This window comes from Sinohyriopsis cumingii, chromosome 6, assembly GCF_028554795.1.
Source record: "Sinohyriopsis cumingii isolate HCF-2022 chromosome 6, ASM2855479v2, whole genome shotgun sequence".
NCBI classification, from domain to species: Eukaryota; Metazoa; Mollusca; class Bivalvia; order Unionida; family Unionidae; genus Sinohyriopsis; species Sinohyriopsis cumingii.
In genome coordinates, this window is record NC_142966.1 from 67,967,162 (window position 1) to 67,994,098 (window position 26,937).

A 26,937-nucleotide genomic window follows, 5' to 3' on the forward strand; every position below is an offset into this window, starting at 1 on the left:
CAGTACTTTTTTGACTGTTGCCATCTTGTTACAGATCAGTGCCTACTAAATCTGTTTGCGTAGTTAGAGTCTTGGGCTCGGCTAATGTGGGTATGTCAGAAAACTTGCCGTGGGTCGGTGGTACATTCCGGGCTTTTCCCGGGTTCTTCCTCCACCATTTATACTGGCCACCATGAATGGCATATTCTTGTGCAAAAAATGGCGTTATAATCTACATTAACAACTATATATATATATATATATATATATATATATATATATATATATATATATATATATATATATATTAATTTAATTGTTTGTTTGTCAGTTTAAATTTTTATTTTTCTTACATGCTATTATCATGTAAATTTTTTCATCAGAGATGATACTTTTTCAGAAATTTGTTTGACCTTGACTGATCATAAAACCAGATGTTGATAAAAATTCTGACCTTGATTCAAAATTAGTAAGCAAAGTTCTATTTTACGTTAAAATGATTGGTTGTTTCCAAGGTCATGATGGGATTACATTTAAGATGTAAACAATTTTTTTTTAATTTCTTAGTTTAGAGAAAATTATTGGTCTAATCAAGGCCATATTCTGTGTACGTGATATAAACATGATCACGTGACTTCCCCAACCCATTTGATTTCGCAATTCTGCTTTTCCCATAACTACGCATTTTTAGTTTTAATAGAGACGTGTAGAGAGAGATTTCTCAGTTTTAGGGCTTTTACACTTGGTATCAAGTTGTTTTCTTTGTTGTTGCCAGATTTTGAGATAATTATCTTTAGATCATTTGGATTTCAAAAGGATTAATTCTTTATTCTCATGAAATATTTGAAGAGTGTTCACACAGATTTTGGAAAGACATTGTTTACAAGTTTAATCTGGATTTTCAATACCGGAGTGTCATTATTTGTATTTCTACAAGGACCTTAGATAAGCACAGTACTGACTACAGCATACGTCATCGTCATCCATCTTGGATTTTCCATCAGGATTCGAACTTGAAATTATTAGAACATTTATTACTAGGACTTTTGCACTTTAATTTGTGGATTATTCTTAGATTATTTTTGGATTGGATTCTTAAAACCGTAAGTTCATCTCCTTTTTCATTTTTACAGAATTTTCCAGGAAAATAAATTATTTGTTAAATTTTAAAAAGCTTGTTGTTTTCACTCTTTCTGTGTTACATTTTTTTCGAGCCTAAATACGTAACAATATATATATATATATATATATATATATATATATATATATATATATATATATATATATATATATAAAGAGAGAGAGAGAGTTAGAGAGAGACAGAATATGTATCTATTATATACTTAAGTGTGAAAGATAGACTTGTTGGCGAAATAATGTTTCTATTTTTCCATTGCCATATTTTCACGCATGAAAAATATACGATTCCCCATCATGCCATTCAACACTTGATTGTGTGTGCCCACCGAAGCTGTACCTGCTGCAACAAAAAGGAGTACTTTGTGAGCTAGAACAAATAAATAGAAACTGCAGACATCAAAATTAATCGTTGATAAAGACATTTGACCAGACGCCAAATCGATCTCCCTGAAGTTATCTCCGTTTCAATGTCAACAACGATAAACCTGCGATACTTTGCTGAATCGGACTCGCTTTGGTTTCATATATGGTCAAATAGTTTACATAGTGACACAAATGTATTTTAGTACAACAGATTAGGTAACCCAAATCATGCCACTTTCTTAGGTTACGTGTATTGATATGTTCAGGATATGAAAGTTAGGAGAATTTACGAAAAAGGGGTGGGGTGGGCATGTTGTGCCGAAGAGTGAGTTTAGTCCTCTAAGCTTCGATTCTGGATCAAATTTGGTATATAATAAAAATAAAAGTTTCTTTTCCTACGCTAATATCGGATATATTTCATCTCGTTGTACCAAAATCGATATACTGTAACTCGTGGCTTCGCCACTCCTTAGAATTCCACATTTTTGGTACCACAAGATGAAATATATCCAGTACTAACGTAGGAAAAGAAAATATCCTCTGTTGTATGTATGCTGTATCATTGGTATACCATGAGATTTATAAATGTTTCATTAAAAGGAATTGAGGCTTACTGAGTTTCATTTCAGTGAAGAAAAAAATTATACAAAGAGTGGAATGTCAAAAATACAACGGACATACTATACATATATTTCATTTATAATAGATCTAAATACACATACTTGCATTTAAGACTTACCTTTAGGCAACTGTGCATTGACGGAATGAATAAACACAGCATCTCCCTTTCCAGTGTGTCTGCAACAAAATGGAGCTCTCTACCTTTTGTGGCTAATCACTATCTTCTTAACAAATTGATAAGTTGCATCTTTTATTTATTGAACTTCTGTTTTCATTCATATTGATTAAATAAGTATAAGACAAACCTATGATTTAAACATGAGTTGTTCAATGAAGAATGTGGAGCATTACAAACCAAGCTTGGTTAACTGCTGGAACACTGAACGCGCAGCCATTCAATTATCAGCGAGCATATTGAAACGAATGCGACATATAAATTAAGCGAAATGATGAGCAAACAAGAGCTAATTGAAACACTTAAATGTATTTACAGCTGATCTAGGCTATTAGTGTGATTTAATTAACATTGCTACCGACCATACAATTGTTTCGATCCTTCATTTCTAACTTTCCCCTTTGCGTTGGTCTGTGTGACTGTGCATTTGACTATCATTCAAAGGTCCAATGACATCGTCGCATGAAACGGGCAAAATTCGTTTTCTCAAAGATTTTTGCCGATATCTTCCTACCATAGTCCAAAGAGAGAGACAGACAGACAGACAGACAGAGAGCGACAGCGAAAGAGAGAGACAGACAGACAGAGACAGAGAGAGGTGTGAGTTGGGTTAGGGAGACTTACCATAAAGGCATTCATTGAATGCCCATCCCTGTTTCTTCGTTGCTCAATTAGTCTGTTGCCTAACCACCCATTGAGAGTGTGGGGTGGAGGCTTTGAGAGCGGCTTTTGGACATTTTAATTTAAAATATTGTTTTTAGAACCTCATTAATAGGTTTTATAAAATAGGAAGAAAAATAACCAAGGCATTAAATATATTACAGTATTTGTGTTCCTCATAAACAAGAAATTACCGTACAATTTCGACAGGCTATTACAATTTTGCATCTCTGGAATTGTACACACTCTATTAAAATCTCATTGAAACTGTATACCTAACCGTTTCGAAAAATCATGTTCTAGTATGTCACTTTGTGCAAGTTCGTTTCTCTTTTTTTTTTCTTTTTTTTTTCTCACTTACTCCACATATTTTCCCGTATTTTAACTTAGGAACTCGCCTCTCTGTGATTTGCAGATGAAAATGCTTCCGACAATCCCTTCGGTACATTCAAAACTGTATTCAATAACGTCCGAGCATGAAATAATTTCAACCCCTATTTTGTAAATCAAGCTCAAAGATAACTTTCTAAAAATTACTCACCTCAGATACAAGAATGCTAAATCCCCCTCAACATAACCAAGAGAGAGAGAATATACACTCACTAACAAAAACACACAACACTTAGACACTTTAGATACTTGTCTTTTTTCAACATCATGTAAGTATAAAATATAGGTAGTTTTTTCTTGACAAATCTAAGACTTGATCTAGATAAGCCTGCATCCAAATATGGAAACATAGGGAAAAACCACAGACAACAAAAATATACACAAAAAGACCACACAATGGAGACGAACCATTTCACTTACAGGCAAAAGTCACCAAACAGCAACAAAACAAAACAAATACTAGGGGGTACAAGGCAAGGAAACTAGCCCACAGGACAAAAGGCCTGGAGGGAGAGGAGTACAAGCCTAAGTTCAAGCCTAAAAAGGGTATAAACGAACCACAACAATTACGACGAACAAAACTAACATCAACCTCGTTAAAAAAAGTCCTTTTTTAAAAAGTATAATATCAGCGTATTATCATTATTTTTCTTGCATATTCATAAACCCAAAACACAGACAAGGCATAAAAAGACGAAACACCTAACTGAATTCACGAATCATATTTCACTATTTGACCAATATGAGGTGTCATCTCTAAGTCATAACCAAAATAAATATATAAATAAGCCAAGACAAAATTCTAACTGATAACTTGCTGACAGTGGAGACGGGAGTTAAAGGTTACATTTGTTAAGCACGTACTGTGGGACACATAACTTATTGAACAATCTCATCGTTGTTGTATTTCTTCTTTATCGATAATTTGTACTAATTATAATATGATAAACTGTTGTGAAGATACTTATATCTTATGAGCGTTGCTATATTATTTATTGTCTGACACGAGTGATACAATAAGCACGGCAATTTGGAAAAGCAACAGAGTAATTATTTTAGAACGTCCTTCAAAATTTGCAACAATAAAACTGGACATCGTCTAATGATGTGTCATCACCGCTCCCCTGGCTACCCTCTATCTTGGTCTTTAAGCCGCAGATAGCATATCCGAGTGGACAACTGTCACTCCAACTTCCATAGGAACCATATGGACCTTCGCCATCACTAGGGGCAAGAATGTACTCCAAAGAACCGGTCAAAAAGCACGAAAACTTTACAGCATTGGCACCTGTATCATCTCCGCCTCCCTTTAATAATAATAATAATAATAATAATAGTAATAATAATACGAACTGATGAAGTATTTGGATTACATGAGCAGAATGTCTGTTGTAATAATGGAGAGAGAGAGGCAGAGAAGAATAACAGTAACTCACGGCAAGTGGTTAGCCGTGAAGTCGTCATTTAACAGAAACATACTTGCTCCTGATGATACAGTTGTTCGCAAATGCATGCATGTAGATCGTAACGACTATAGGATCTTAAAATAAGTAACAGAAAAAGTCAATCGAACAAGTTTAGTAAAATTTAATATATAATTTATTTCCCTAAAAATAGAGAGAAAATTTAAAAGGAAACTTACAGAATTGTGAACTAAATCCCAGAAAATCCTAAAACTTATATCACAAGTCCAAACGGACAGACTGTTGGGAATTAATTTCCTTATTAATTGTGCTGGTGTGCCTATAGTCTTGGATGAGCTGATGTAAACACAGTCATGGAGTATAATGATATAATCCAGAATGTCCGTGTATGAATTCATAATAATCCCAAAATGGTGATTTAGTCCGAAATGTTGATGAGCACTTTGTAACTCCAATGACTAATATTTAAATAAATGATTCCTAACAAATTATATCTAAATGCATCTGAAGTTAAAGTAGGAATGAAGAATTGAAGAATTTTGTTTACTTTAGAACTTTATATAAAAACCTAAGACACAATAAGATGACCAGGGTGTGGGTCATTTTCCCATCAGTTTCGTAAACAAGTTATCTTCTAGATCATTCTAAGGCTAGACCTTGAACTCAAATATTAACTTGTAATGTACAAACAAAACAAAAGGCAGATGTGCATTATACAACCTTCAAAGGTCAAAAGGCCATGTTAACATTTTTTTATTATCTTAAATTATAATCTACCATCATGGACAAAAGTTAGCTATGAAATGTGTTGTTTACAAATGAACCTTACTATCAACAATCATTGACACAAAGACACTTTATATATGCATAAGAAATGTTATGCAGTTGAATTAAAGGTTTAGTTAAATGCAACTTTATACAAAATTTAATTAAATGAAAGAAAATAAATCGTAGTGACCTACTTCCAGTATATATCGTGTAATAGGGATACAGTACACATCCTCTTATTTCATTCAGGTTTTATGATTTTCCAAACTTATAATTTCAGCTTTTAATTTAGAATGATTTCAAATCAGATGTCCCTTAAAACCACTGGCCGCAAGATTGTTTCTTATATTTGACTGTGTCTAGTACTATGTGCTTCAAAAATAGAGATAAATATAAACGGGTAATGCAGAAGTATGCTGTCTCCAACAACACTAGAATCTAAATTAATTTTACAATTTTGGTCAGATCAATGTCAACAGTAAAATATGAATTTTGTGAAATAGTGCCATCCTGTAGCTCAAAACAATTGTCATACCATTCATACCTGATTTATCAATTAAATCTCTCACCAGCTAGTCACTAACTTGGCAAATCAAAACAATTGCACTGTATTTACTTATGCTTCAGTCTGATTGGCCTAATAGTTTTAATGATTTTCTAAATATCCCCTTGTGGCGCTGATCTGGTGAATTTGAAATTTGATTTTTCTTGGTCTCGTTCTCTCTATACGAGAACACTTAAAGGCACGTAATGTGTCATCTAGGTACTTCCACATCTATACTACAAATAGGCTTTGGGAAAAAAATGGACATAAAAAGATGCAAACGAAAACAAAATTGATCTGACTGTGGTATAGCGTTAGCAAATCAAAGCACACTGTACTGTATTTACTTGTACTATAGATTGAGTGATCTAGTCGTATGGAAGATAAATATCCCCATGTGACGCTGATCTAGTGATTTTCAAATTGACTTTTCAATGGTCTCGTACTTCCTACAAGAGATCCTTTAAATGCACGAAATGTGTGGTCTAGGTACTTCCCCATTTATAATACTAATAGGCTTTAAAAGAAAACAAATATAAAAAGATGTAACCAGGAGCACAATCTATATGACTGAAAGAGCGTGTAGCTACGTATACGTGAAATGGATAGTGCTAAAAAGGGACCCAAGAATACAGTTCGATAGATGTAGGACTATTATTAATAAAGCTTGACCTTTGAGTTGTCTCTCCTATAAAATAAGTGATGCTTTGCATCAAATCATCTATTTTATAGAAACTCATTTGGCTGCATAAATGAAATTAAGGAAACGTGAAGCACAATAAGAAAACGTGAAACCCGTGTAACATTATTTTTTAGTAACTACAGATCACTTACAGGGGATACTATGGTTGATTCCAATAAGGAATTTTTAATAAACATAGCTACATACGTAAATGAAATTAAGGAAACGTGAAGCACAATAAGAAAACGTGAAACCCGTGTAACATTATTTTTTAGTAACTACAGATCACTTACAAGGGATACTATGGTTGATTCCAGTAAGGAGTTTTTAATAAACATAGCTACATACGTGAAAAATCCATTTATACGGTTTATTCCAAACAAACAAATATAATTTACATTAATTTAGATGATGTGAATGATTGACTGCATCAAAAGGAAAAGGATAATTTTCCTAAATAACGTTATTGCAAGACTTCGTCCATAATGACACCCGACTCAACGGTGCAAAAACATATGTGTCGACTTTTCGGTATTATGTTGCAATATCTTGGAAGTCTTCTTTTTAACAGGTGTAGCTTATGCCTTTCGTGCACTTTTAGTTTTGACTACTACTTGCTTTTTATTATTGGCATGATTATGTTACAATTTAAGCTCTTTGTTTTACGTCACATTTTGTTTCTTCTTTATCTCGATTTCTTAGGGCATAGTGCATGTTTGTCTTTCTATAACCGAAGGGTATATGTTACGTCATGTATGTCAGTTTTATGTCATGCTTTTTATGTAGTTATTAGTTTCTCATAGTTTTAGTAATAGTTTCCTTTGCTCTTCCCTCCGTTTTGTTTCGTACTTTTACTTTTTGCTTGTTTTTTGTTTGATTTCACTGATCTACAGCCAAAATGCTTCCGAAATAAATGTAGTCAAACTTTATTAATCATGGATCACTGAGAACGAAAATGATGCTTAAAATTGTTGATTGGCTCCAGTTTTAAAGAAATGATACTGGGTCAGTAAATACTACCCTTGACTTGGGAATGGCCGAGGATAAGCGATTTTTAAAGAGAAAGGATCTCAGTTTAAATCAGAAATGACTAAAATACATCTTTGACTGGATCTATGAATAAATCTATGACTGGGTTTGGACAGTACTTGTTTTATAGGTAAAACAATGAATGGTGCAATGTGAAGCTCGTATTGTGTCATACATGATATGAATTGCATCATGTTATCCCTAGAAGTCATTGATGATGTTTTTCTAACTAAGCTTACTTAACTGCTGAACAAATTGTCCTATATCACCTCTAGAAATCATTCCGGGATGGTGCTCTCTTATTTGTCAGTTTTTGATATTGCAAAAGGGACACAATTCTGTTTGGCCTAAGTGAGCAGATATGCCTCGTGCTAGTTTGAACAATGCACATAACTTATGCTACGTTTGTGGTGAAGTGACTTTTGCATCACAAATGCGCAGCATAACCACTATGGTTAAAAAAGCCTATTATCTTTATTTTGGCTGCAAAATTCGAGATCAGGACAAGAGGTGGGCCCCACACATATGCTGCAACACACTTGTCCAGCAGATCTTCGCCAGTGGTTGAACAGGAAAAGGAAATCTATGCCTTTTGCAGTGACAATGATTTCGAGCGAGCCAACATATCATATCAGCAATTGTTATTTGGAAAGGTGCGTCAAAGAAGAAAAAGTGAACTGAACATTATCCAAACATTCCATCAGCTATATGCCCAGTACCCCACGGAGAAGGACTGCCGGTTCCTGATACACCAGAATAGTTTTCACTCGAGTCAGATGATGTGGAGGAAGGGGATGAAACTTTGTCCTGAACCATCAATGTCACATGACCTATATTTTCTTCCATCCTCCTCCCCTGAATCACACCTCATAACACAAGGTGAACTGAATAACCTTGTCAGGGATTTAGAACTATCCAAAAGTAAGGCAGAGCTGTTGGGCTCCAGATTACAGCAGTGGAATCTCCTGGCAGGTGATACAGTTTCCATGTTCCGTGACCATCAAAAGGATCTTGTCCCATTCTTCTTCATGGAAGGTGATAGTGTAGCCTGCAACAACACTGATGGTGTGATGGCAACCATCAAAATCGTTCATGATCCAGACGAGTGGAGACTGTTCATTGATTCATCGAAGACGAGTGTTTGATCTTTCTGCTGCATAATGGCAATGTTTTGCCATCAATTCCAGTTGGTCGTGCAGTCCATATGAAGGAAACCTATGAAAACATGAAACAACTTATGGGGTGCATAAACTGTGAGCAATATCAGTGGCAGCTTTGTGGCGATTTAAAGGTTCTTGCTCTCTTGCTTGCTCTACAGAATGTATACCCAAAGTACTGCTATTTTCTCTGCGAATGGGATAGTCGTGCGAGAGATTCCCACTACATCAAGATAGATTAGCCACTCCGACGGTCATTGAAGCCTGGGTGTTCAGCATCCACCACTTGTTGAATCAAGGAAGATTTTGTTACCACCCCTGCACATCAAGCTGGGTCTGATGAAGAACTCTGTCAAGACCATGGACAAATCACAAGCAGCTTTCAAATACCTCCGTGAAAACTTTCCAAGGTTTAGTGAAGCTAAGATAAAGGAATGTGTCTTTGTTGGTCCTCATATTCGTGAATTTCTTCTAGATGATGCATTTCACCGTGCACTGCGTGGCAAGGAAAATACGGCATGGAAAGCCTCCCATTTAGTGTCAACATTTTCTCGGAAACAACAGGCAGACAACTACAGAGAGACTTCGGAAAACCTCCTCAAGGCATATAAAAGCCTTGGTTGCAACATGTCACTAAAGATACATTTGTTGCACTCTCATCTAGATTGTTTCCACCGAACTGCGGAGCAGTGAGCAAAGAGCACGGCGAGTTATTTCACCAGGACATTGCAACAATGTAGAAACGTTATCAGGGCAAATGGAGCCCAAAAATGCTTGCAGACTATTGCTGGACAGTGACAAGCGATGCTCGGTTTAATGAATACAAGAGACAAGCCAAGAAGCGCCGAATAGACACTGAATATGGGTTACATAAACAGGACACTTGAAATATCATCATGTAAAGCAACCATAAACACATGAAAGACCTAGGTTTACAATTTTTCATTAAAACTCGACTATGTACACAATATACATATACGTAAAATCTAAAAACTTAAATATCATGGAAACAGTAGCCATTCTGTTGTTTTAAGTGTCATATTTGAATTCATCACATCAAAATCCATAATAAATAGAATATTTTATCTCTGAAGCAGACGATTTATAAAATATTGTAGACTAGTGGGTTTTTAAACCTGTTTTAATGACATAGCTCATATAGTGCCATTTCATGTACGAAAACTGTAAATCTGATTTAGTTTTATTTTATTTATGCATTCATTTTCCATGCTCTTACTTTCTCTATGCTCGTTTAGCTTTATCTCCTCGTTATTGTGTAGTCTTTTCGTGAGAATTGTTATAGTGTATCTTGTTTTAACCAATATATAGTTTTTTAGAAGTTGTTATATTGTATCCTGCTTTAACAGAAGTATTCTGTTTTAGCAGAAATTATTACAGTGTATCCTGCTTAATCGATGTGTAGTCTTCTTGTAGGAGTTGTTATAGTGTATCTAGATTTAAGCTCAAAACTCTGCAAGTCCTCATCATAACTAACATAAATATTAAAATTATTTAGTTGCTAGAAGGACTCCGTGGAGTAATATTGTCCAATTTGACACTGACTTTGAAGAAACCAGTTTTACTTTGACCTTCATTACTTCTTTCACAACCTCGATCAATGCAAACAGATCAAGAAGTGAAAATAGTATATTCATACCTTAACCGTTACGTCATCAAATGCAGACAACCAGTCAAAGGCAATTATTTGGAGTCATTTGTTTATTCCAATAGGTAATTAATTCGGTGTGTATCCTTTTCGGGTCCTTTGACTTTATGATGAACAAAAACGTTTTAGGGTTCTTTTTGCGAGGGGTGGAATGTGGGCGATCCAAATGTAAAAAGGAGGAACAAACAAACAAACAAAACACGAGTGAAGGAAATTATTTATTGACAACTTAAAGTCTTACCTGGTCAGACTCCACTTTTAGGGCGAAGGCAGTCAAAAAAGAGCGATGTCCTTGTAATGATGGACAAAGGTCCATTGCATGCCATTCGCCCCAAGGACCCTGTCCTGACGTCACTTCTCCAGCAAAAGCACCATTCTTATATACACACCTCAGTTTTATTGCATTTAAAGCGGTATCGTCACCACCGTGTTGGACGGGTTCAATCTTTTAAAAGAAAAATATTTCAAAATTCACTAAACTTTTAATCTGATGGAGAAATAATTTTAAATTACTTAAATGAGCGATTTGTTCCGGCAATTTCATACAATATTCGTCAAAATGTTTTGTGACAATTCTTTAATCTCAGCCTGTAAATGTGCAAATCATATTCATTTCTGAAAATAGTTCAGCTCTTTTGATGCAGATGTCCAACACACATATAAGAGAAAACAGTTGATTAACGTAAATGACACACTAGGAAACAGGGGAAGAACACAATTCTTGTCTCATGTCAGAGTAGGCAGGGCATGCGATGTTTTTCTCACGGCAGTTTCAGTTCGCTCAGCAGATGGCAGTCGGAAACCGGTGCAAAAATAAATTGCTACATGTGTATTTTTGTGCATATCTTAAAACGCTAAACCCTTAAGAGACCATGTGATATCAGTGTACGATGCGTTCTGAAATGTCAGACAGTTTGATGTATCTCGATTCTCACTGAAATTAAATGCATAGGTGATAACAGTAGTTGACGGTCATAACGCGTGTAAAGTCCTAATGATGTGAAAAAGAGGGAACTCACATTATCATTAGCCTGTCTGATTGCAGGTCTCACACAACTGCTTGATGTTTCACTCTGTGTCATCATCATCATCATTATCATCATCATCATCAAACCCTTAACCCAAGAGGTCGTTGGGGCACCACAGTTGACTTTGCAACCAATTCTCTCCATCTTTCCCTGTTCTCTACTGCCCTTTGGGAATCTCCAAATCCCATGCCTGTCTACTCCTTAATGTTGTCTTCCCACCTCTTTTTCTGCTTGCCTCTTCTTCTGCACCCTCGCACTGTGCCTTTCAAGATTGTTTTTGTCAGTCCAGATGATCTTGAGACATGACCGTACCACTTCAGTTTACGCTTTTTTGCAGTGGTCAAAGATCTTCAGAGGATCCGATGGCTCGTTGGATCATGTTGTGGATTTCTTCGTTGGTTACATGGTCAATGTATGAGATGCCCAAGATCTTGCGGTAGCATCTCATTTCGAAGGTTTGAATCCTTCTTTGTAGATCTGATGTGAGCGTCCATGTTTCACAAGCATATAGAAAGATGGATATGACAATCGAGCGCATCAGACTTAATGTTGGTATCTTTAAATATTGATCTCAGCCTTGTTATTGGGCAATCCTGCAAAGTAGTTCTGATTTGGAACCCTCATCTGTGATAAATGATCTCCAGTACTTGAACCTTGTGACTCTTTCCAGCCTATGTCCACTGACCTTTATTTCTGCACTGATGCCGTTGGTGTTGTTTGACGTCAGGTTTTTTTTTTCGGCGATAATCTCCATACCGTATGTAGACCGATAAATCAGCCCTTCACCCGTGATGATATTGATTTTCGGGTGAGGGGATGATATCACGTATTCATTAAAAGCTGCAATTATTTCCATCCAAATTTGCCTGCACACATCGGTGTATATTTCATACACTTACCGGCATTTCTCGTGACTGTGCAGCTACCGTCGGCCGAAGGATTCTTTTGGTGACATGTAGATTATATTTATTGAGCAAATCATATGTTTGGAGACTTGTAAATCCACCTGGAATAGCACAACCATCTGTCATGTGGTCATTTTGAATTTCGCTCTTGATAAGGCTGTTAAAAATTACCAGTGTGTCTAAAGTGTATGAGGGTTTGTTCCGGAATGATTTGCATGCATCAAAATTGCATATTTTAATGAACAGATGACATCATACCCACAACATCGTCTATCAGTATCAACACAGATTTGTGGGGTTGATTTATCGGACTATACCGTATGCTGTAGAGGTTGTGTCGATGCGCTCAACCAAGTCAGCCAGTTCTTTTTCATCTCCTGCTAAACCAACTTAATTCTGTGTCATCACATAATTTAATTTGCAAAATATATTAAAAAAATCTAGAACTAAATCTTTAAAATCTCTTCATATATCCCAGTTTGCAGATTTCTTCCAATACATATTCATTAGGAAAGAGAAAGATATATGTTGTACAATACTTTAATGAAGGTATAGCTTCTTGAAATGGTCAACGTGAAGATGTACTAAAAGTGCCTTTTTACATCACACTTTGAACAGATTCGCATCCAGCTGTTTATTAGCCTATCAGGTGTCATCGCCATAATAAAGTAGAAGAAAACATGGGCCAATCTGTGAAAGTATTTAAAATTATTATTATGATTCGTGGTCCTTCGACACGCTATAGATAAGACCGACACTATTTTTATGACAGCAATCTTCTGAATTAGCTACTTAATACAAAAATTGTTTCTTTTAGCTAGGACGCATGTATCTCTTTGAGAGAAATTCAGAAACATATTCTGATGTAAGAATTTAGGGACCTTCTTAACATTAGAAATGGAATAGCGCTCAAAACTGACAAGAACAAACATAAACTAAAATAACATTCAAATCATAAAGTTATCAAAAACTTGCTTAAGAAGAATACAATATATCCGCTTTAAACGGATTATCTGATTTTCTTCTCCCCTCGTGCATTTTGATAAGGTAATATTTGTTTCTTTATTGTAATATATATTTGGTGATTGACTATATCTCATTTTTTTTAAATCTTGGAAAACCGCATTGTCCCATTTTTTCAAATTATGCAAGTTTTGGTACCGTTTATTTGTAAGCACAGTATAATGAAACGAGACTCTATGTACTCTGTGTATTCTAACACGATGTTAAAGCATAGACTGGCTACTCTGCGTAATCTAACGGTTGTTTTCCATTGTCGGTGTAAGGACAAAAGGTTGAAAATTACATGAAGCATTATCGACCGGAGTTATCAAGGAGGTCCCATCTTTTCATAACCTGTCACTCGATAGAACCCAGAAAACCGCATGTAATAAGAAATAATAATTTCTTAAACAAGTAAACATAAACAGGCTTATTATTAAATTGTGGTGGAAAAAGTCACCTGACCCTAAATAACCACCATGTGTTAAATTATAATAGCATTTAATGGAATAAAAAAATTAAATCTAACAAACAAACAATTAAATTAAATATACATAACATTATATAATTTAATACACAGCTCAGCTCCGATTAGAATCGTCGGCGTGTTGTATATATTAAAATTTACTCGAAAGGGTTTATTATTGGCGGTTTACTTGAGGCGGCAAACAATCGATATTGCTTTCCTTCAACAGATATCCAGACAAATGATTTATTCATTATTTTTATTTATTTTTTATTTTAGGAAAGATTTTAACGTACATTTTTATATACATCTTCTAAATATATTCAAAAATATGGCAAAAAGTTATGCTCCTTTTTTCGCGTTTGCATTTCGCAGGCTTGATTCAAAATGAAAATGTCACGTCTTACTTTCATACTGTATCCATCAGCAAACGATCCGTTGGGACAAAACTCGGGACTCTGCCAATCTCCCCAGTATGCACCATTTGTTACAGTCAATGTTGTTGCCAACTGCTGAAGAAGATATGCCTCCAACGGAAGTGCTACACATAATGAGAAAGTAAGTTGCAGTATCATTGTTATCTCCTTGGCAAACTTTACCGACTGTATCCTCCTAACTTAAGCAGATATATTTATCTCTGTTGCAAAGATAGTGAAATGATTTAAGGTGAAATGTCGAGGTTTAGATCACCGTTTCATCACGCGTCAGATCCTAGGTTTCAGCATGTGAGACTTAGGTATCACGAAAGTTTATGTTTATGATCAAAATTTCACGAATGATGTAATGTACAAGAATGACCTCACGAAGGGTTATACAACGTATACAAGAATGACCTCATGAAGGGTTATACAATGTATACAACAATGACCTCATGAAGGGATATACAATGTATACAACAATGACCTCATGAAGAGTTATACAACGTATACAACAATGACCTCATGAAGGGTTATACAACGTATACAACAATGGCCTCATGAAGGGTTATACAACGTATACAACAATGGCCTCACGAAGGGTTATACAACGTGTACAACAATGACCTCACGAAGGGTTATACAACGTATACAACAATGACCTCATGAAGGGATATACAACGTATACAACAATGACCTCATGAAGGGTTATACAACGTGTACAACAATGACCTCATGAAGGGTTGTACAACGTGTACAACAATGGCCTCATGAAGTGTTATACAACGTGTCAAACAACGACCTCATGAAGGGTTATACAACGTGTACAACAATGGCCTCATGAAGGGTTATACAACGTATAAAAGCTTGCACATATTTATTACCTTTTTTAAAATAAAAAAGCATCTTTCCAAAGCGACAAACTGAACCACGAAATATTAAATTACAGTGCACAGAGCGTGCAAAAAATCCTGACACAAAGGTTTACACATATTTGGATGTTGTAATGAATATACTATGCCCAATTATCGTGTTCTCTCTCCCTCTCCAGATCGTTCCGGCCGCCTAGTGTTTAGATGCGGGAGGTCGTGGGTTCGATCCCTGGCCGAGTCATACCAAAGACTTACAAAAATGGTAATAACAGCTGCCTCGCTTGGTGCTCAGCATTAAGAGGTTAGTGTTAGGACAGGTCGACCTGGTGTCAGGATAATGTGACTGGGTGGGACATCATGATACATGTCTGCGGCATAATGCCCCAGTGCTAGACGTCACTATAAACTGTCACACTGCAGACATCGTAGCGATATGACTGAAAAAATTGTTAAAGCTACATTAAAAATCCAAATCTCTCTCTCTCTCTCTCTCTCTCTCTGAATATATAGTTCTTCTATGCTTTAGTGTAAATTGTACAGTTTGTTTCAGTATATTGAAAACAGCCGCAGTGAGAAAAACGTACCGAGCAAGAGAAGCAATCAGTTTCGTAAATACAATATCTAAACCTGGAAAACAGAGCGATCCATAAAAAACAGCAATAATTAGATAGTGATATATCACAGCATAATAATCATCTGAGGAGATAGAATGCAACTCTCTTTATGAAAGTGCAATGGATTAGATTTAGTATCACGATAAATGTGTTCCTCAACATTACCCAACCCCTTTCAGTCCGCTTGTAAAAACTAATTTTATTATAAATAAGAAGTATTTTTGCATGCGCTTTTAATTGGTTGATTGTCTTACGCTGGTCACTATTCATTGGTTTAAACATTATCGAATTTGTTGGTCTATTGCAACTAATACGGGCGGTAACATCTTCAGCTAGAAGAGAGACTGATATTATATCGCTTCTCAGAAAGAGCATGAGTGCTTGAACCTGGAAGGGAATAACACTTATAAGTTGTAAAGCTTTCTCTGTTATCTTTGATTATTAAATAAGTCACAAACCACTGAATTCACGTGTTATAGGTCAAATCTATAGCATATTGATGTAGACCCCGCACCGGGTTTAGTTGTAGTTATAGTATTTTATTCTTTAATTTGAATTTATGTTGTTATTTTCCACTTTACCAATATCAGTAAGAATCGGAAAGCGTCATAACAGTGATTTTCACCCACACCCGTAGCTTATTTTTTTGCAGGTTATAGCCCAATCACAGGTGTTGTCCGCTTAGTGGTGTGCGATCCAGCTATTTGGCTTGCTGTTGTCATAACCACTACACTTCATCTTATTACTTTATGCGACCCCGTTGAGCCACAAGATGCTGTCACTCTAAATGTTGTTACTAGTAGACGAATGCTGCGACCAGGCCGCATGAACGACAAAAGCGACAGAACTGAGGTACGCGACAAACGCATTAACTAAACATCTGGACCGAACTGGCCAGTTAAAATTTAATGTGACCGTTTAAAAGGGAATAATTTTGACATGTCACGTGCAAGTGATAATGTCGAAGACTGCCTCGTTTACCGAGAGGTTCGTCTCAGTCTTTTTAAATGGTTCAGGTACACGGTCAACAGCACTGATTGCTTTGAAACCACCGTGAAAGTTGTGTATATGGGTGGCGCGGCTAGCAAAGGGATTTTTTTCAAAACGATTGATTTCCGGACACTGCTTTGTACTGTGTTGCACTGTCTCTTTGATTCGAGGTTCTATCCGTCGTCGATTGATATAATCGGTCAAAATGCATGACTAAATACAGGTACTTTCAGAAACAAACCTAAGTACCTTAACAAATCGTGTTTGAAAAACATTTTTAGATAATTTTGTATTGGAGTTAAGGCTTTTCATCGATTCAATCAACAAGTATGATGCAATAAAAACGAACTACATACAGTCTGAGACACAGCCAGCTTACACAAATGAACCATTCAAAGAAAAAATAAGTGGTTGAACGCGGGAACTGCCCTACAATTGGAACTGAATTTGATGGAAACTTCCATTACGATGACAGAGTATTTTCAGAAAATGGTAATTTCGACACGGGTCAAGTGGAGAAGTATACAAAATTACATCAGAATTTATTCATTCCATACCTCAAAATGAGTCGTATTGGAATCAAATTGTATTCAGTTGAGAGGATTTAATTTACTTATTTTAAATATTATTTGGAATTGCATAGAGTGCAATGACCGTAGGACTAAAGTAACATTTTAGGATTATTGTGAATTCATTCAATGACATTTTGGATTATAGCACTGTGATACACCAAGACTGTTTAACACATCGCCATATTCCAGGCTATTGATACTTCAGTATATTCAATACTGGCATTCATTCGGAACATCACTGGGATTCGTTAATAACTTTATACATTTGGACTTGTGATAGAACTTTTAGGACTATTTGGGATTTAACTCAATACTTTACGTTCTTTTCAAATCAAAACTTTGTATTCGAAGGAAATATATTATTTGTTGAATTTTACTAACCATTTGGTCTTCACTCTTTTCTGTTACTTAGTTTAAGACCATAATGCCATGTGCCATCAGACAACCATTACTAATTTCTTGGTTGTCCCAGAAACTGCGAAAACTCCAGTCCCCAAAACAACAAGCTTTGCAAATATTAATACAGTCAGTTGCTGAAATGTTTCAATCGTAAAACACCCCACATACATTTTCTTAAAGCTTTTGTAATGCAGATCTAAATTGCAGTTTCACTATTTGGCATAATTACTTTTTCGAATTCTTACACTTACTTTTAGCCCCCCACCCCGCCGTTACTCTGTGGCATCCTTCTGCTCATTGTTTCTAACTAAATATTTGAGAAGCATCCACCTCTTAATCTGGTCAATGCCATCTCGTCACATTCCATTTTAATTAGCAAATATATTTTTACCTAAATAGTATTGACTTGGCGGAGCCTTTGGTCTCACCTTAGGTATTTTAGAGGCCAAAACTTATAAATGAAGATGTTTGCACGAGGCTTCCAGGTGCTATTTAGACCTTGCTAATATGTGCATTGTTGACGCTCCCAAATCTTATTTAGACCTTTCTACTAGATGCGTTCTTGACCAATGAGACACTGGACAGCTCAACAATGCATTTGTGCGTTATGCTTATTGGAGTGGCACATAAACAAAAGTACATACGGGTTGGGCTGCTGACGTAAACGTCATAGTGGTGACTGATTTATACACATGAACAACCCAAGTGCGTAAGGTTTGTCTGCTCATGTTACACTCGAAGGTGAGTCTTCTTTTGGCAGGTCACTATCTATATATGTGTACGTCTAAAACAATGTATCAGTTTGGGAGTAACAGTTTTCTGTGTACTTTAAGACACGAATTATCAAAAATGTCTTCCTAATCCGATATGTGGAAATACATAATTTAACTGGTACCTTAGTTCTTGCGCCAATGACATCCACATGTATGCTCGTTGATACGTTGAACGATTTTGTAAAAGTTTACTGGCAGCACGATGATGTTGTTGTTGTTGTTGTTGTTGGGTTTAACGCCATTTTTCAGCACGCGATTGGCTATACATGGCGGCCAGTATTAATGGTGGAGGAAGAACCCGAGAAAACCCGGGAAAGAACCACCGACCCACGAGAAGCTACTGGCAAGCTTTCTCACATGCAGCACGATGAACTAACCAGTTAAACATGTCAGTGTTGCCACATTAGTGAAAAGAGACCCCATATCTCAAAGCCTAAAAATCTTGAAAATTAACATAAAAAAGTCTCATACATAACAATGGAATTCATTAGTAATCTGGAATATTGCCTGCTTCATTTTGCTCTTTAGGTATTGATGATGGCAGAGAACTTGACTAATGATACACAGACGCATTACAAACGTTCTGGTTCTGTCCAATTGTCCGTATATAGACTATACTAAGTGTGTAGACCATGTCTGTATATTTCTAACCTACTTAGTGCACGTAAGTAAAACAATATCACACATTACTTGTGATGTTAACATCCTACTAATATTATAGATTATGGAACATCAGCAATGATATTTTAAAATTATCGCTAAAAGTATAGATTGTTTTAAAAAATGTATGATTGATTTTGTTTTTAATTCATTGTGTCTGTTTCTATTTACAGGCCAAAAATTCTTCATAAGGATACGTTATTTTTACACATAAATCAGCATCATTTTTGTCCTTATGACAGCAAAATTCTTCACACACAAAACACAAAAATTCATCTTTAAGATGATAGGAAACGTTGGAGTAGACCACACCTTAATTATGTTCTTACCATCCGGAATGATATTTTTTCTTCTTTTATTGTATTTTTGGTTATTTGTGTGACCCCACGCAGAAAGGCATTTTCGCAGACTACGTGGATGCTTTTTTGAAACTAAAGCAAGAAGCCAGCGGCTATCCGTCCTGGTGTCACACTCCCGAAGACCAAAAGATTTTCAAAGAGAAATACTGAGCACAAGAAGGCATCACTTTAGATCACATCGAGAAAAACGAAGGCAGGCGATCGTTTGCCAAAGTGATGTTAAATTGCTTGTGGGGTAAAATGGCACAATGCCCGTGTTTACCCAAGACGGAATATTTGACAGAACCTTCTCGCTACTGCCAGATGATTCACGACAAAATTAGTGAATTACGAAGAAGATCTGGACTTTGTACAAGACGACCCCTTTGGAAATGTCATTATTGCGGCTTCCGTGACAGCTCATGCTCGCTTAAAATTGTATGAAGCTTTAGAACTGTTAGGGGAACGTGTCCTGTACTTTGACACGGACAGTTGCATTTACATCCATCACCCGAGTCAACAGCACCCTGACATCGAAGGAGACCGTTTAGGAGCCTGGACAGACGAGCACCCCGACGACAAGATTCTAAGTTTCGCCAGTGGCGGTCCTAAACATTACGGCTACGAATACCGGGACAAACAAGGAGAAGTGCACACGAAGTGTAAAGTGAAAGGATTGACTCTGAATTATCGTACCAGTCGAGTGGTGAACTTTGGCGTATTGAAGGAAGCCTTGCAGTCTGGAAAAGATGAACACTTTAAAGTGACCACCTATCAACCCAACAAGATTGTACGTTTACCCACTCACCACATTGTCAGTCGACCCTTGGAAAAAGTCTATCAAATCGTGTACCAGAAGCGAGTGCGACTTCCCAATCATTTCACCTTACCGTATGGACACGTCGGTATTGGTCTGTATATAAAAAGGAACCCTAGGCAAGATCGATAATTCATTGTGACTACCAAGACCAAGCGAACAAGATGAATACTTTCAGAGAAACACAAAACAAGTTTAGACAGGCACACTTCAAGTGTGGGGCTTCTGAAGTGGAATGCGATTGTGAGCCTTGCGATGGGAATGATGCTGTACGCTGTGACCTTAGCGATGCCGTAAAGCATCATGGGAACTTTGTTTTTACTACCCCTATCATGGAAAGGGATGCGAAAGCGATGCCAGTCGTCCTCTTGGACACTTTACTGGGTTTCGTTTTAAAGGGGAATGTCAGCCTTCACGTCTACCTCCCGTCGGATGTCATCCAGCCCTGAGCAAACTCCTGTCCATGTCACCCAACGCTCATCGAAACGAACCTGTGAAAGACGAATATTCGTTCCCTGTGCGTTTGTCGGAATACTGCGACTTTGAAAATCGTCTTCAACCGTTCAAAGGAAAATGGCCTAAGTATCTGGGAGGACCGACCCCCGAAGAATTAGCCAGAGCCGGATTGTTCTACTTGGGCGAAGGAGATAAAGTCAAGTGCTTCAGTTGCGGTGTGTCACTTCACCACTGGGAACCACAAGATTCGGCCTACGTAGAACATGCTCGATGGTCACCGAATTGTCATTACTTACCCTTAGTGGGACCGAGACATTGAAGTAACTTACCATGTCGTTGAAGAAGAAACCAGATTGGCTAGGAATCAAATGTTGGACATCACCGAGACCAGTATTTAAACTTCATTTCAAAAACGATATTGAATCATTACCTAAAGAACTGCAAGAGAAGATTTACAAGGAAGTTTGGCAGGGGCTTGCCAGAGTGAAATCTCAATGGGTAACTGTAGAACTTTTGTGCCGAGAAATTCACAAGAGGAAAGTGAAAAAAATTAATCAAAGTGTTAGATTTCTCTGGGTCAAGTATGCATTCGTCCTATTATATCACTCTAGACCGTTTGCATCAAAAGAGTTCAGTGACATTCTTGGTCGTTACCCCGAATGGCAGTGGTCAGAAATTACTCACTATGTGAATTACTTTTCCTCTAGGAGAAGATTGTGAATTGTACGGACTAACCTCTTTATGGATATTTTACAAGAGAACATTGGTGCTTTGCCTGTGGAGTTGAGAGAAAGGATTTACCGAGAGCTGGTCAAAATACAAGTCAAACGTAAAGAACAATTGCATCCGTTACGTCACCAGTGTTTGAGCCACTGGTACCTGAATGGTATAAAAGAACTGATTGGTCAGAAATTGTTTCAGTGGTCAGACCTTGTTCAATACTTTGAGTCAGTGAATGAACGAAATGTTCATAATTTTGGTTACTTCGAGATTCACCTAGAGCAACGCATTGAGGAAGACAAGTTAAAGGATTATCAACATATTTTACGTGGAATCTGCTTAGCGGAAGAGGAAACATCTAAACAAACTCTGAAGTGTAGGTTACAGTATGCAAGATTTAAATTCCCTTCTCGAGAACGAAGATGTCTAGTCAGAAAGTACCTTTTTTGCTTCCGATATAAAGAGACTATAGAATCAGGAATCCATGCCACGGCTTATTTCACATGTGATTGAACAGATAAAGTGGAAGGAACTCAATGACCATATTCAAACCGTGGATCATTACCATCGATTATTACAAGAACTGTATCCATTCAATTTGGGTCGACAAGTGGTGTGTGTCTTAGTGACTTGTTTTCTAGGATTTCGTTTACCAGCCGATTCCTTGTGGACTCTTTACGATCAGTAGTTACCACCCAATGGCCTTAAATGGTCACGAAAGACTCCTTTTGCTCAAAGCCTTGCGGTTTCATCTGGATACTTCTCGACCTCTACGGGAAAAAAAGATTCGTCAACTTTTAGCTACCCAAGACGTGTATGACGATGTGTGTGTAGCTTGTGACTTACACCCCCACTGGACAGATGTCCGTTCCTGGAAAGAATGGGATTTTGAGGCTTGGACCCAAGAAGTGGCCCAGTATGCACGAGAGTTGTTCAAGGAAAAAAGTCACTTTTCAACCTGTGTTAGTGACGGTGCCAGAAGAACCCGTCACCCAGGACAGGACTGTCGTGGACATGCCTGAAAGACCCTTTCGGGAAGACACTTGTGTGACCTTACCCCCATAGAACTGGTCAGAACCTTACCCAAAACATGTTGTACAGACGCTTGTTTCTATTCCACGTTGATAATTTCGATGTGCCTTTTATCGTTGTACTTAAGCCTTTGGCTTTTATGTATTTTTATCTTTCGTATTCATGTTTAAAACATTCAATAAACGTGTCCTGAAAAAGTATATAAACTCTTGTCTTGTCTGTTTTCGTGTCAAAGTGACATTCCTCACACTATGTCTACCTCTGCTGTCTCTGCTTCCTCTTCCTCTACTGTCAAAGTCATCGACGAACACTTAGATCGTGCCAATTGGGAGGCTTTGTATATTCGCCATCCCTTTAACATGCTCATTACTGGACCTAGCGGTTCAGGCAAAAAAGAATTCGTCAAACGCTTGATCGGACATAAACATCATTTGATCGATCGTCCACTCCAACGCATCGTGTGGTGTTACAAAGAGTGGCAATCGGCGTACAGTCTCTTGCGAAAAAGTCAAGGCGATTCCATCGTGTTTGTGGAAGGCATTCCTAAAGAAGACGATGGCATCGTCTCTGACTCCCGTCAAACCCATTTGGTCATTTTCGACGACATGTTAGGAAAAGACGAAGAAGAAATTAAACTGTGGTTCACGCGCAAAGGGCATCATCGTAATGCCAGTGTCGTTTACATCACTCAAAATTTGTTTCAACAAAGTAAAGCCCATCGCATCATCAGTCTCAATGCGCATTACGTGGTCTTGTTTAAAAGCCCTCGAGATAAATCGCAAGTGCAAGTCTTAGCCAAACAGTTAGGAACGCTTTGGCTGACTCAGGCGTACGACGATGCCACCCAAACTCCACACGCCTATTTACTCGTCGATTTGAAACCTACGACCCCCGATGATTTGCGATTTCGTACCCACTTGTTTCACCACTGGTGCCAAGACGGAGGGCCTGTCCTGTACACGTCTCCGTCCTCGACTTAATTTCACTCCAAAAAAATCTATAAAAACCTCAGACATTTTTCGTCTGTCTCACACAGTGTGAACATGATGTCCCTTCAGTCACATCTTCCCGTCAAATTGACTCGTGCCTTGTATGGCATCAGTCGAGAAAAAAATCCACAAATACGAGCTCGTGTCTTAGAACCTAGTCTCAAAGAAGTCTTACGATGGTTCACGGTGACAGCACGTCAATTACTCCAAGGGATCATTCAGATTCCTCATCAAACCAAACGCTTTTTCGATCGAAACAAAGTCGCTTTGACCCAACTGGCCGATCCCCGCATCGACACTCAAACCAAAAAACAAATCATTTTGAAACCTGGAGGGAGCGGTCCTCTAGGAGGGGTCATCATTCGCTCTCTCTTAAGATGGGATCCTAATGCTCCCAAACTTCTCCCCCCAAAAAAAGTCAAACGAAGCTCCAAGAAGAAAAAGAGCTACGGTGTCAAGACCAAGTCCCCAAGGAGACCCGTGTCTCCAAGAACTTCTCCAGTGGCGGAACCCTCCTCTTACCAGACACCACCCCGGAAAAAGAAAATCCCCCAGAAAAAGAAACAGAGAAAAAGTCCCCAGAAAAAGAAAAGCCCACAGAAGAAAACTAGTCGCAAGAGAGGCACTTCGGCGAGGAAGCAAACTTCCACTCGCAAACCACTACCTGCCACCGCGCTGACTGCGTCTCCGGTAGCCTCAGGTTCAGTCACTTCTCCATTGATGTCACCAAGAACTGTAGAGTACTTGGAGACGTTGATCACACCAAGAACTTCTCCGTTGATGACCCCAAGAACTTCCCCAGTGGCAGGACCCTCCCATTTAGCGGCAGTGGCCGCGGCTCATAAAGTACCTTCTCCCAAAATCAAAGTCCAAGAGAGATCGGGCATGTTACAAAGTTTACTGGATTTGTCCAAGCAAGAACTGGCTCGATTTAGTCCGTTGCTTACCCCTACACGACGTGTCATGCCTGTCCTCAAGTTGATACGACGTAAAGACAATCAGTGGCGACGCGTTCCTGTATAAAAAAGGTCTCTGACTAAGTAGAGGTATCAGTGTTTTTGGTGCTGAAGACTCAAAGATGTCACCCTCCAGAAAACATCCCTCTTCTAAAAAGGAAAGGACTGCCTCCTCGTTTAGTCAAACATGGGGACATGTTATCTGTCCTGTCCAAAGCTTCTCCACCCCTACGAAAAAAACGCATTCAATCAGCCTCCAAAGAGGTCATCGATACCGTGTGCGAATTTTGTTTGAACGTGTTGAAAGGCACGATCCCTTTGTCCAAACACCAGAAACAATGCTTAGGCAAACATCGTCACTTTCTGCGCCAAATGGTTCAAAAGAAAATTCCCATTCGTCAAAAGAAGATGTTAGTCCAACGTGGAGGAATTTTACCCCTCTTGCTAGGCCCCTTACTGAAAGGAGTCTTGGGAACCATGTTGGGAGGACTGGTGGGAGCAAGATAAAAAGGCCTCGGAAGTCCCAAGATCTCAGAATCTACCCCTGACATCCCATGGAAGGACTAAAACTAGCTTTAGTACCTTACAAACGATGGATGGAATACCATCGTTGGCAAGAACAACGCACCCCACATTTACCTCCCAATCCCAATCTGAGTGAGATGTCCCAGTTACAACACGGATTGCACTCCTTGATGGATCGCCAAGATTTGTCCGAAACAGAAAAATCGCAAAAGTACGGTCAACTCTTGCAACGACTGCAACTCTTTCACCAGAAAGCTTTAGGCGAAACAGCTCTACCCACTCTGAAAGATTTTAAAACCTTGATGAAACGTCCAGCACCATCATCACTACCGCCACCACCACCACTACTACCATCCCCAGGGGTCACCAGAGATGCTACCCCACGAAGACCTGAGGAAGAAGAGATGCGAGAAGTGTTTCAAACACCGTCAGCAGCTCCACTTTCAAGTAAGATTGCAGCATCCTTGTTGACCACGTTCCCCACACTCCAACGAGAAGAAATGAAAGCTTGGTTTAAAAAGATGATGTCCACTCCTCCTTCGACAGAAGTGAAAAAGAAAGAACGGAAACCAGAAGTGAAAAAAGAAAAGAAGACCAAAGCCATTCCATTGCCACCTCCACCACCACCACTACCTTCGACTTCTACTCCCGTAGCCCATCGGACACGTAAATCCGTTTCCAAACCACCCTTTCGTCCCACCCAAAGTAGCCTCCTCGAAGAGTGGGTGCCTTATTAACAAACCAACAAAATGGAGAAGGTGTTAGCCAGCATTTATTACGATCCCTCCCATCCTGCAGGTTACGCAGGAGTTCAAAAATTGTATCGTGCTGCCAAAACGCGACTGAAAAGTCTCCGTTTACCTCAAGTGCAATGATGATTACAAGAAAAAGCTACCTACACTTTACACAAACCCATTCGACGCAAGTTTTCCAGAAGTCGCACCCGAGTGGAAGGCATCGATCATCAATGGCAAGCCGATTTAGCCGATGTCTCTCATTTGGCCAGCTACAATCGCGGCTACAAATATTTGTTTTGTGTCATCGACGTCTTTTCCAAATTTGCCTGGGTCGTGCCCTTGACTTCCAAATCGAGCAGCGAGTTAGTGCGAGCCCTGCAACGGGTGTTGAAACAAAGCGGTCGTCACCCTCTTCGATGGCAAACGGACAAAGGTACCGAATTTCTGAACCAAGCTTTCCAAAAAGAATTAAAGAAACGTGACATTCATTTTTTTACTACCGAGAATCCTGAAACCAAAGCCAGCATCGTGGAACGTTTTCAACGCACTTTGAAAGAACGCATGTGGAAATATTTTACGCATCACCACACTCTGAAGTACATCGACATCTTACCGCACCTGGTCCAAGCGTACAACCAATCTTACCATCGAAGCATCGGACGTGTCCCGCAAGAACTGACTCTCGAGAACGAAGTGCTGGTGTTTGAGCGCCTGTTTGGTACGTCCCCGACGAGGGCTGTCCCAAGAAAAGTGGAGTGTTGGCCATTGGAGATTGGGTACGCATTGGCAAAACCAAACGCACTTTCGACAAAGGATACTTACCTAACTGGACTACCGAATTGTTTCGTGTCACTGGATAAGTGCATGGCCGTCATCCTGCCGCCTATAAATTGGAAGACATGAAAGGAGAAGTGCTTAAAGGAACGTTTTATTTGCCTGAGTTACAACCAGTCACCAAAAAGGAAGACGACGTGTACGACATCGAAAGCATTCTCGAACGCAGAACCCGTAAAGTGGGCAAACGACGTATCAAAGAAGTCAAAGTACGTTGGAAAGGATATCCACCCAGTTT

General features: G+C 38.3%; 1 protein-coding gene across 1 annotated transcript in view; it reads right to left on the bottom strand.

The window, feature by feature from the left end:
• Positions 1 to 4,292: 4,292 nt before the first annotated feature.
• LOC149797128 (uncharacterized) overlaps positions 4,293 to 26,937 on the bottom strand; it is a 51,881-nt gene continuing 29,236 nt past the window's right edge. Inside the window, exons 4-6 of the mRNA XM_089960717.1 lie at positions 14,407 to 14,615; positions 10,840 to 11,043; positions 4,293 to 4,635 (exon numbers count right to left, since the gene is read on the bottom strand). Of these exons, the coding sequence (XP_089816843.1) occupies positions 4,396 to 4,635; positions 10,840 to 11,043; positions 14,407 to 14,615 (653 nt within the window). The 3' untranslated portion in view covers positions 4,293 to 4,395. The remainder of the gene's footprint in view (positions 4,636 to 10,839; positions 11,044 to 14,406; positions 14,616 to 26,937) is intronic.